The following is a 12,231-nucleotide window of genomic DNA, read 5'->3' as shown; positions in this document are numbered from 1 at the left end:
GTGGAGTCTGATGGGGTGCCATGCCCTGGCCTCAAAATCTATTTTTGGTGTTCCCCGGGGACTTCATTGCTCTGCTCCCCTTGCTGCTCAGTTGCACGCCCTTAGCGTTTTGCCCCAGTGTTCATTAGGTCTTTTTATGTGTCCAGAAAGCCTTGGGTGATAAGAACAAAGCATGTTTGAAAAGTGGGGACATTAAAACCGATCCTCTTAAATACTTGTTCAGTAAAATGGGTTTCCATTACTGTAGAGGACAGTTGGGGCTCTCCTTATAGGAAAACTATTTTTTTAAATGCTGCTGTGGCCTTTCAGCAAGGAGAGGCTTTAACTCTGTGAATGTTCTCAAGTTACATAGAAATGCCTGCAATTGGCAAGTTTATAACCATGAGCAGGTGTGAATGGCGTGATTCAAACCTAATGGGCAAAGGGTATATCCGAGGTGCCTTCCTCGACTCCTTGGCCCACAGCTTTCCAAAAATGTCCGTTATAAATGTTTCTTGATATGTCTGTTGTTTTCGTTCCTGTCCAAGTGTTATTTTATATGGAAGGTCCTTAGGAACAGCAAGTTTGGTATCAGAGCCTTTTCATAAGGAAGAATTTTTGTTAAAATTAGCTTTCTTTTATTAGGTGTTCTCGCTCTAACTTAGGATCCTATTTTGTTTTACGGTTTCATTGGCACGTAATCTGCATATCATACAATTCATACCACAAAGAATTGTACAATCATTACTCTACAATCAATTTTAGAACACTTTCTTTCTCCCTACCCCATGATTAAATCTCCTTTAAAATGAATTGTGTAATCACATTCAGTTCTAGTGTTCCCTTCCCCTCCCATCCTCATTGTTTACTCCTGAAGTCCCCTCACCATTATCCACCCCCCATCCCCGACGTCTGTTCCCTGCACACCTGCACATCAGTTATTATCTCGACGAGGAGCATATTTTTGGTGATAGAATAAACCGTGCTGAACTGGGAGGTTCTGTCCGGGATCTAAAATAATTTCATTCTGGGCTCTTTCACAGGTTTTCCGTTACAAGACTGGCATTTGCTGTGGATAAAAGTGTTTGTTAGGACAGTGTTTCTACAAAAGCTTGTAAAAATCTATATTAAAAACACTAGCCATTTTTAGAACAAATGCACTAGCTAGAAAAGTGGCACAATTGTGGCACTTATATATGTGTGCACACATATGTAAGTGCCCAGTATATATGTGTGGATACACACACACAAAGAGACAGATCCCTACTACAAGTTCTGAAGAAGCACACATTGAAGTAACCTGCAGGACAGGTTCATTGTCAGGGCCTAGTCACAACTTGATAGCACCCAGCACGTCTCTACTCCTTGACTGCTTTTGCAGAAGCGGACTGCTGGTCTTTGTCAAGGGTTTTCAAAAAGGGCTGGACATTGAGGAGGGAAAAATTTAAAGGCATGGACTTGGCTTAGCTAGGCCTAACATAATATGGCCTGATGCCACGAGTCAATTCCGACTCGTAGAGACGCTATAGGACAGGGTAGAACTGCTCCTGCCGGTTTCCGAGACTGTTCACTCTTCCTAAGAGTAGAAAGCTTCATCTTTCTCCTGCAGAGCAGCTGTTGCTTTCGAACTGCTGACCTTGCAGCTAATAACCTAATGCATAACCCACTGCACCAGGGCGCCTGTGCTTTTGAAATTTAGAACTAGTGATTTAAGCCCGCACCTGAAGTGTGCATACATGGCCACTGGTTATTCCAAGACCAGCTTGTAAAATTTGGGAGTACAATTAACTTGGCTTATCGAGCAGAAGTTACTACAGGAGGAAAGGTGCTTGTTAGCATTGTTCAGCGCTAGTGATGATGTAGCTCCTCTTGTAAAAGGAACTAGAAGAAAGCCAATAGGACTATTAGAAATAAGTAAATACTTTACAAAAAAAGAACTGGAAGAGGTTGGTTTTATGTATGACTTATTTGTAAAAAAAAGAATTAGGGTTAAACAGGGAGTTTTGTTATAAATCCTGTCTAATCTGTTCAATTACAACAGTCCTGAGAGACAGCATCCAGGGAAAGAGCATGGCTAGGTTCGAAAGAATTCACTGTGTGTAGCTGAATGTTAGGTTAGATGCTGGAGGAAAGAGAACTTCATATTATGTTATCTATCTGATGAAAATCTAGTCATTTATTAGTCATTTAAACTTTAATTTTGAAAAAAGTAACCTATTAAGCTTTTGCAGAGAGATAACATCTCAATTATATTAAATAAGTTATTTTAATATACCTCTTAAGCTCAGTCTTTTGTGTAACTTTTAAGTGACAATAGTGGACATATCTTACCAGCAGATTAAATATATTTTCCCCCTGTGACATAAACATAAGAGTATAAAAATTTAAATTATAAAGAATGGTAATTAATTAGTTAAAATTAGGGGTGGGGAAAAAAACCAAAAAATTAGGGGTGGGACTAATTTTTAAGTAGAGCTACTATAAAATGTAAGGATCCCTGGGGGTACTATGGGTTAGACATTGGGCTGCTAATCACAAGCTTGGTGGTTCAAACCCACCAGCTGCTCAGAAGGACAAAGATGAGGCTGTCTGCCCCATTAAAGGTCTACCGTCTCAGAAACTCCGTAAATGGTTACTGTGAATTAACTCAATAGCAGCAGGACAATAAAATTTGGGTGTACTATAAAAATGAAAACGTTTGTTAGAACAAACTAACTTTTATTAATTCCAGGGTATTTTAGAACTATTTAATTCTCTTGAAGTACTATTAAAAGTATTAAACATACTCGTGTCTAAGCTGAGTTTTTCAGCATTATTTTTATGCAGTTTTTGTGGTAAAATTAGGTGCTTTGGCTGTTATTCGGGTCGGTTTATACTTGAGTATATATGGTACTAAGCAAACTTAAGAAACTGCCTGCTAGGTAGTTAGGAAAGTAGAGGGATGAAATAGGAAATAAGGTGGGGGGGGGTGGGGACGGATGACAAGTGATGGTGCATGGAAGAGACTGTGATGGATGGGTGGAGACAAAATGGCTACGAACTGTCAATGCCAAACTGCTGGTCAGCTCTGTGAGCTTCTCCCAGTACACAATAACAGGCTTACAAAAGAAGACCTCCTCGCGACATTAAAAATTAACAACTTATTCATAGATGTTTGAGACAAAACACATACACTTAAACCTGAAACAAGACATGTCAATTTACCAGTCTGTGCAAAGCAAAAATGGCACACATCAAAAAGGAAAATAAACTGAGTTTCAAGTAGCCAATTCCTGACCTAGGTCAGACTGCTTCACGCTACAGCCTTTTCCCGACGTGGCTGGGTGAATGCGGCCCGCTCTAATGTCCCTACAGGCCTTGAGGCTCCTCCTGTGGTACTGTGAACACAGTGTAGGGGTTGCCCTTGGAAAGGTGCGTTTAGGGGGAGGATTACTAATCAGACAAGGACTAGTCCCACATCACTCCTTTTCAGAGAAAGCAGTAGGACCTTCAAGTTTCAGATAGTTTTAAGGACAGCCTATAGGAGCATACAGGGTTTGTCCATTTACTCAGCTTACAAGGCAAGGCAAAAGCTCAATTGACTCCGAAAAAGAAACATGTTGTATCTACATGCAGGAAGACACTGCTGACCTCGACCGAAGTGTTCTCACACAGAGAAGTTTGCGACCTAAATGAATGATAACACGGCTGTTTGGTCACAAGGAGGATGGATGTCGGTGGAATGACACTCATCGTATCCGAATGCTTGTGATGTGTGCTTCTCAGAACTCAAACCCACCCCCTGTCTTCCGTTGAATTTTGACCGGGCAACTCCATAACAGTGTTTGAAAGCCTGTCCGTCCTCATGGGAGGAGCGAGTCTCATCTTTGTCCCACAGAGCAGCTGCGGGGCTGGAACCACTGACCTAGGGGTTAGCAGCCCAACAACCAGGGCACCTTACTTTTCAGAACATGTCATAAAAATGTCAATGTTGATGGAAGACATTGAGTCTGGAGCTGGTAATAAGACATAGTATCAAGGATCTTTCTTTTTTTTTTAAATCATTTTATTAGGGGCTCATACAACTCATCACAATCCATATATACATCAATAGTGTAAAGCGCATTTGTACATTCATTGCCCTCATCATTCTCAAAACATTTCTTCTCCACTTAAGCCCCCGGCATTAGGTCCTCATTTTTCCCCTCCCTCCCCATTCCCCCCTCCCTCATGAGCCCTTGATAATTTATAAATTATTATTTTGTCATATCTTGCACTGTCCAACGTCTCCCTTCACCCACTTTTCTGTTGTCCGTCCCCCAGGGAGGAGGTCACAGATAGTTCCTTGTAATCGATTCCCTCTTTCCAACCCACTTTCCCTCTATCCCAGCATCTTTCTTTAGACATTGCTTGTTCACCATCAGCAGTCCTGGGTGTATTGGTGGTTGTCTTGTTTTGATTTTGAAACTTTGTTTCAAAACAAAGGACATTTCTGAAGACCATTTTTACTACCAGTAGATGCTTGAGTATAAGCCCACCCGAATATCAGCCGATGCCAGGAGAAGCCAGCCCCTAGCACATCATTACAGGTCTGGTAGGTGCAATTGTACAGCGATAATAAGTAAAGATTATAGTAAAGTTATCGAGAGCATGAGAGATAGAAGAGAAATATAGAAATAAATGGAGTCAGATACAATTCATGGTAACATGCTCACCCAGCCCCGCTTGGTGGTCCACGTGGAGAGAGAGGGATATTTAATGCTAACCAAGGCTTTTATATTCTCTGGGGACCTGCAAGCCCCCTAATTACAGGTGAAGACATAGGTCACAGGAAGAGGTTGTGCTTTAGGTAATACAGTAATGGGAGGGGGTGATCTAGGGGTATCCATGCAATAGGAAAAGGAGGGATTGGGGGTATGCATGTGGCAAGATGGGCAGATCCTAGATTCAAGATGGCAGCCTAACTTTGGATGTCACTGAGCCGGTTTGACCTGTTCCTGGGTCAACTGATAGAGACCATTATCATTGGTAGGGTAGGGTGTGAACTCCACCCACAGGAACCAAGCGAATGGTCGCAAGCTTCAGGGAGAAATAATGTATTATTCCCAGCAGCAGGGAGCAGGCCCACCCCTGTGGTGGGGCAAGACAATAGTCTGGCAGCAGTTGCCTTCAGGGATGTTTGTAAGCATCTGGCCTTCCCCCACAAGCCGAGGCACCTAATTTTACCACAAAAACTGCATTAAAAAATGTGCTGAAAACTCGGCTCATACATGAGTGTATATGGTATATCTGTGTTTAAATTCTCTTCCTCCCATAACCTGTCTTGATTGCAGAGAAAACATTTCCTTAGTTATTTATTGATGCTACTAACAATTAAGATCGCCGTGTATCAGAGGAGCAAATATGGAATTTTCAGGCAGGCAGATGGATAGAAAGAACAGTCCAATTCAGCAAGAACTGAGTGAAACGTCATCCTGTTTATATCAAATCCATCCTTCTGTTCCTTGTGTTTCTGGTAAACCGGTAGCCAGATCCAGAGGTGTGCTGTGACGCACGCTCGGTTCTTCAGTGGGAATCTTTTCCACATGGTGTTGGATTGGCTCTCGATGTTAGCGACCCCTGCCGATCCGTATCAGGATTGTGTTTCCCATACGAGTGATGTGCATCTTGAGAAAGGTCACGGTTGGCTGGTGTGTGTGTGTGTGTGTGTGTGTGTGTGTGTGTGTTTGAATCACTGATTTGATGCAAGGTTTGAAAGGGCTAACCCAGCAGCAAAGTGTATGGTACTGCCCCTGGCCCATGGGGACACCTCCATGAACAGGAGCTAGTGTTGCCATTGTTGTTGTTGAGGCTGTGTGCGAGGGGCCCAAGCCCTGGGCTTGGAATCATTTTCTGGCTGGGACTCTCTCCTCCCTTCTCCGCTGCCCTTGGACAAGTCAGCAGTGCCCGGTGGCTCTGGGAGGCATGTTCAGGAAGGTGGCAGCCATCTTTGCGCCCCTGGTGAGGCCCCTCTGCAGAAGGAAGGCCGGAGCTACCTCGCTCACCCGGTGCTTGCATCAGACTGTAAGTGCCCCTCTCCTCTCCTCTGCCACCTGCATGACCTGGGGTTCCTGAGGTATGGTTTGGCCCTGGCTTCAAAACTCTGTGTCGCCTCTTCTTTCCGGAAGCCCTCCCCTCCTGCAGCTGGGGTGCGGGCCTCCCATGTGCTTCCCTCTAATGGGGCGGTCATGGATCTGCTTGGGCCCTGCTTCCCACCTTATCCCTCATGCCGAAGCCCGGGCTCAGCACATATAATTGCTCAGTAAACATTAGCTGGGTACAGAAGCCCTGACCAAGCACGGTTTCTTTGTGGTACCCTATTTCTGAGACAGTCAAAACCACATGGGATAAATTAAATGAGAAGCTTTTATTCAGAGCCAGCAACCGGGAGTCAGCTACCACTTATATCTCTCAGTCCCAGCTAGCATAGCATTCAGCATATACTGCATACAACCGCAAGCAGGGGTGGGATCAATCATTGATACATTCCCTTCCTCAAGGTGAGGAGGTTTGGGGGATTACCAGGTTTGCAGCCGTCAGTCAGGATGAGGTGTTCCTGGCCACTGTTAATTTCAAAACTGGTCACTGCCACCAGGGAGGTCTGACTTAGCCAAGCAGAAGGAAAAGTTACAGAAGCCAAATTCAGCCGGTTAGTCATTAAACACTAGGGCATTTCACTTCACTTATCTGTGCACTTTTTGATGCATTTGAAGGTCACTCCTCTGAGCACCCTAAGTTTCCGGGGTGCCCTTATTTATATTCCCGTCCTAAGCGCATTTAACTTCATCCACTGCCTCAAGTCTTCTCCCTCTATGTTTTTCACTCTCCACCCTCTACTGCTCCCTCCAGCCCTCTAGAGCCCTCTTCTCCTGCTCCCTCCAGCCCTCCTCACCTCGGACTCCCCCCCTTGCTGCTCTCCCTGAGCCATCCTCACCTCATCCTTTAATGTGATGCATCCTCAATTCAAAGCAACTCCAAGACGCTATTGGGTGTAAGATGTGCTGCGATTTTTATGGACCAGAAAAGAACCCCCAAATGCCGATTAAGCACATGCTGCCCGTTGCTAGATGTACCGGGACTCAGAGAGAGCACAACATGAAAAGAGGCATTAGAATGGATCAAACATGGGATGTTCACTGTACAACAGATTTCGAAAGCTAGTGAAAAAACAACCAAAAAAACCACCCAACAATATTAGAATCAACTATTGTCCCACCATTCAGAGAAAAACCTTAGTTAGCATTTTGCTACAGAATTCCTTTTGTACTTTCCACCTGTACATATATGTTCCTAGAAAACATGTATGCATATGTACAAAGATTTATTAGTTGAGGTTGGTTAGTTTTCGCCAGCAAACAGAATCACACTGTGCTTTACCATTGTATAGCCTATTTTTCTGATATCAATATATATCACATCAAGAAATACTCTTCTATGGTGTGATTTTCTCCAGCACTTTTAAATCATAAAAGTCAAATGTTTCTTTGGAAAAGAAGGGGGAAAAAATCCATTAACTGACCTACACCAGGTAACCACCATGAATTGTGCTTGTAATGTAATTTTCCCTGGCCGCGATCACCTTTATTTTGAACTGTTTTGACATGTACTGAGTGCCAGGCCTGGTGACAGGTACCTGTGCTGGCAGTGGACTCACTAGGTGCCAAGCCCCCATGCTAGGCTCCTTGACAGGATACCCAGGCTATGGGGGAAGAGGGACACCTAAACACATGGTCCCTGGGTCCCCCTCCAGGGCAGGGCCCCGCCCCACGGCTGGGAGCTCCTCTGCTACCGCCTCCTGGCCAGCCTTCACGCTGACCGTGGCCAGGTCCCTGCATTGCTTGAGGCCTCAGTGTCTTCATCGGTTGGATGGGGACTATTGTGACTTACTGGGGACGCTGTGGGGGGCTGAGCGAAATCAGGAACATAGGGAGGACCCCCGTGAGGGGTCCCTGTGAGCCACAGCCAGTGCTCAACACCTGGCCCCACTCCTACTAGCCTTCTGGGCCCGAAGATGACGAGTCCACGGAGCCCATATTGATGGGGATACTGAGACCAGTAGGAGATAATCCCCTGTCCAATGTCACCAACCGAGGCAGGCCTAGGACTGAGCATGGTGACTCGTAGCCCCAGCCAGCTTTTACACACCTCGGAGCTAGCAGGAAGCTGTCCTGGGGGGAATGCCAGAGCAGGAGGTACAGAGGGGAAGTGAGGACCCCTGAGGCCCTCCCAGGACTGAGAATGCCCCCTCCCCCGAGTCAGATCCGAACCCGCGTATATGCAGAACGAACACTCCCTGCGCCCCCAACACACACTGCCTCATCTTCCCATCTATGAGCTGGGAGCTGATGACTGCCTGTGAACGAACGCTCCCAAGAATTCAGAGAAAACTTAGCAAGGACCAGGTGCACAGCAAGACCCCTGTGAAGGGGGGCAGTCTAATCACCTCGATCAGCCCCCTCCTGTCTCTCCTCCTCATCTTCCAGCCCTTGCCCGGTCAAAGGTTAACCCTGCTGAGTGAGGGTTTCTCCCAGGAGAGGCTGGGCCCTCCGGCTCCAGGCAGGACAGTGTGCTCCAATAAAAGGAGAGGAGCCTGCCTGGGCAGGTAGAGGAGGCAGTGAGTGGGGTGAAGACCAATCCCACTATCTGGAAGCTCTGATCTCTGATCTCCCAGGAGGGCGGAGAGGTGGGGCTGTCACTCAGCACCGCCTCCAACAGTCGGCTGGCCCGCCTTCCCTGGACAGACCACGGTGCTCTCTCCCTGTCTCTAGGGCGCCATGGCCAAGCAGCTGCAGGCCCGAAGGCTGGATGGAATTGACAAGAACCCCTGGTGAGCAAGCTGAGCCTAGGGTGTATGTGGTGGCCCCTGGGAACAGGGGAGGGGCGGAACCCCTGAATGTGCACTAGGACAGTGGGACCTAGGGGTAGGCTGGGAGATGGGCAGCTGCCGCCCAGGACACTCAGGCTTCACCCTATTTGTCTGTGGCACTGAGGTTAGGGGGTCACGGCTCGCACCTGCAAAATGGTATCTACCTGGAAGTGTCCTGGGGAGGAGGTGGTTGGGAGCGATATAATACTGCCGTTGCTCACCGTGTGCTGCGACCCAGGTGCCACGCTAAGGGCTTTGCAGAGGTCAGTTTATTCCACACATAGGGCTCCCGGCGCCCTCTCTCTGAGGCAGACTGGAAGGGTCAGCCAGGGCAGAGGGAGGGAACCATTGAGAGGCAGGCCTCCTTCTGACTTAGACCAACCCAGCAGAGTCGTGGGAGCCTGCAAGACCCTTGCCCCCAATGTACAGAGGGGGAGACTGGGTAGGGAGAGGCTTTATCTGATATAAAGACAGGCAGGACAGGAGCTGGCCTGGGAGGAATGCAGGTGGGGTGTTGAGGGCCATTCAGGCCAGGACAAATGAGGGTGCCAGGGCAGGGGTCTGAGGATCCAGACCCTGGGGGTTCAGCCTAGAAAGTGGCTGGCTCCCCCAAACCCCTCAGTCCATCTACTGTGGAGCGCACATCACCCGAGGCTGAGTTTCAGCGCCGCCATTAGCCGCTGCGTGACTCTGGGCAGATCCTTCAGCAACTCCGTGTGTCTGCAGAGACGCTGGAGCTCTGGGGAGGAAGGGGCGGATTTTAGACAGACATACTCCTGACTGCAATGCAGACCCACTCCTGGAGCTCGCCCCCAGCTGCCTGAGCACCACATAGGAGCCCTTCAACCGAAGGGTGGTCCCCACGAAGGGCCAGAAGAAGAAAGGCGGGGGCAGCCGGAAATGGCACTTCTGACAGAGGTGACATCAAAGGGAGACCTGATGGATCTCACTATGAGCCAGAAATTAGAGGGTGTCCTCAAAGACTGTTGAGATTCTTTGATAAGAGTGTTTCAAACTCGGGTTTGACAGGTGCACCGGTGGGAATCCACTCCGGGGAGTTCACCTAGTGGTTCCACAGATGAAGAGGGTCGGAAACACTGCAGTCCGTAGCTGGCTTTGAGAAGGGTGCTGCCTCTGGGTTTCTGCTCTGCAGAATATGAAGACTGTGATAGGTAGACTAATTCCTACTGTGTCTCACCGTCAAAAAGCCCGCGAGCCCCGGGACTTTGTGCTGCTGCAGGCCGGGGGCACAGCCTGATCTCACGCCCATCTCCAGGCTGGGGTGCAGAAGCTGCTTGTCCAGCAGCTTTCCTAGAGCCGGACCTGTGGCTTCTTCGGCCTGCCCTGGGGGCCAGCAGAAGTCCAGGTCATGGTGGGGGTAATGGGCCAGTGGCAACTCTGTTTGTCACCCAGGGTGGAGCTCACCAAATTGGCCAGTGACTATGGGACTGTGAACCTGGGCCAGGGCTTCCCTGACTTCGCGCCCCCAGACTTCGCCGTGGAAGCTTTCCAGCGTGCCCTGAGTGAGGACTACATGCTCAACCAGTACACCAAGGCCTTTGTGAGTCCCCCAGCCCTCGCAGCTCTCTGCACACAGGCTGCTGGAGGAGGGAGGGGACACTAAGCCCACACCAGCACCTGGAACCTTAAAACATGCTAATGGCCAGAAGGTGGCTTGAGGCAGAGCCAAGGAGTATAGGTAGGCCATAGTTCAGTGTACGCTGGGTGCTACCTGAGTCCCAGGCCCCAAGCCGGGAACTCGGTGTTTGTGGGGAAGGCAGACTAGTTTACGAAACTCCTTTATGACAAAACCAGTTGATAAAACCTATGTTGTGGGTGCATAAGCAAATGTGGTGAGGAAAGCTGATGGTGCCCCAGAAGATATAGCGTCTGGGGTCTTAAAGGCTTGAAGGTAAACAAGCGGCCATCCAGCTGAGAAGCAACAAAGCCCACATGGAAGAAGCACTCCACCCTATGTGATCACGAGGTGTCGATAGGATCAGGTATCAGGCATCAAAGAACAAAAAGTCCTATAATTGTGAAGGAGGGGGAGTGCAGAGTGGAGACCCAAAGCCCATCTGTAGGCAACTGGACATCCCCTTATGGAAGGGTCGTGGGGAGGAGACGAGCCAGTCAGGGTACAGTGTAGCACCGATGAAGCATACAACTTTCCTCTAGTTCCTTAATGTTTCCTCCCCCCAGTATCATGATCTCAATTCTACCTTACAAATCCGACTAGACCAGAGCATGTACATAGGTACTGATAAGAGCTGGAAACACAGGGAATCCAGGACAGATAGACCAATAATGAGAGTAGCAATACCAGGAGGGGAAGGGGAAGATGGGGGAGAAAGGGGGAACCGATCACCATGATCTACATATACTCCTCCTCCCTGGGAGACAGACAACAGAAAAGTGGGTGAAGGGAGACATTGGTCAGTGTTAATAATTTATAAATTATCAAAGGTTCGGGAGGGAGGGAGGGTAGGGAAGGAGGAAGAAAATGAGCTGATACCAAGGGCTCAAATAGAAAGCAAATGTTTTGAGAATGATGATGGCAACAAGTGTACAAATGAGCTTAACACAATGGATGGATGGATGTTTTGTGATAAAAGTTGTATGAGCCCACAATAAAATGGTTAAGAAAAAAAACAGCAACTGTGGTGGATGTGGGAGCCAAAACAGACACCCTCACTGCCGTTGAGTCAGTTCTGACTCACACCCTATAGGACAGAAATCCTTCTGTGGGTTTCCAAGACGGTAACTGTTCCCGGGAGTGGAAATCCTCATCTTTTCCTCTCAGAGTGGCTGGTGGTTTTGAACTGCCAACCTTGGGGTTTTCAGCCCAATTTATAACCGCTATGTAACCAGGATTCCAATGATGGAAGCAGTAAGGAGAAAATGTAGCTTGAAGTAGTGACCTGGGAAGGCTTCCTGGAGGAGGTGATACCTAAACCTAGCTTCAGCTGTTAGCTGGCTTGGACTCCACTCCAATAGTAAATATTTGCCTGTGGATTAAAGCGGTGGTTCTTAAAACTTGTGTATGCATCCGAATTACCTAGAGGAGGACCCTGACAGGCCACATCTGGAGCAGCGTCTCCCAAAGTGGGCAATACCTCCCCCAGGGGTCTCTGGCAAGATCCTACAGGGCTGCAGAAACAAATACCTGCGCTTCGTCTTGGCCTAGGGGCTACAGGACACTGGGTTTTAGTGGCCAGGCACTCTGAGGAGCTTGTTTTATTTAAAAGGAGGCAGTAGGCCACAGAAGTTTGGGGACATATGGACTAGAGAGAGCCATTGTCAGTAGTTTGTTAGTTTGTGATAGAGGGGGCCAGTCTTGGATGTTTTCCCCCAAACACACACACACA

The 12,231-nt window shown here is 48.0% G+C and overlaps 1 protein-coding gene across 1 annotated transcript in view; it reads left to right on the top strand.

Moving 5' to 3' along the window:
* The first annotated feature begins 5,905 nt into the window (after positions 1-5,905).
* KYAT1 (kynurenine aminotransferase 1) overlaps positions 5,906-12,231 on the top strand; it is a 9,817-nt gene continuing 3,491 nt past the window's right edge. Inside the window, exons 1-4 of the mRNA XM_045288515.1 lie at positions 5,906-6,021; positions 8,766-8,824; positions 10,277-10,463; positions 11,926-11,968. Of these exons, the coding sequence (XP_045144450.1) occupies positions 5,923-6,021; positions 8,766-8,824; positions 10,277-10,463; positions 11,926-11,968 (388 nt within the window). The 5' untranslated portion in view covers positions 5,906-5,922. The remainder of the gene's footprint in view (positions 6,022-8,765; positions 8,825-10,276; positions 10,464-11,925; positions 11,969-12,231) is intronic.

The sequence above is a fragment of the Echinops telfairi genome, unplaced genomic scaffold (assembly GCF_000313985.2).
Source record: "Echinops telfairi isolate 266 unplaced genomic scaffold, ASM31398v2 ScPeMD7_22;HRSCAF=79, whole genome shotgun sequence".
NCBI classification, from domain to species: domain Eukaryota; kingdom Metazoa; phylum Chordata; class Mammalia; order Afrosoricida; family Tenrecidae; genus Echinops; species Echinops telfairi.
The sequence above is the reverse complement of the archived record's forward strand: the minus strand, read 5'-3'. Positions and strand labels throughout refer to the sequence as shown.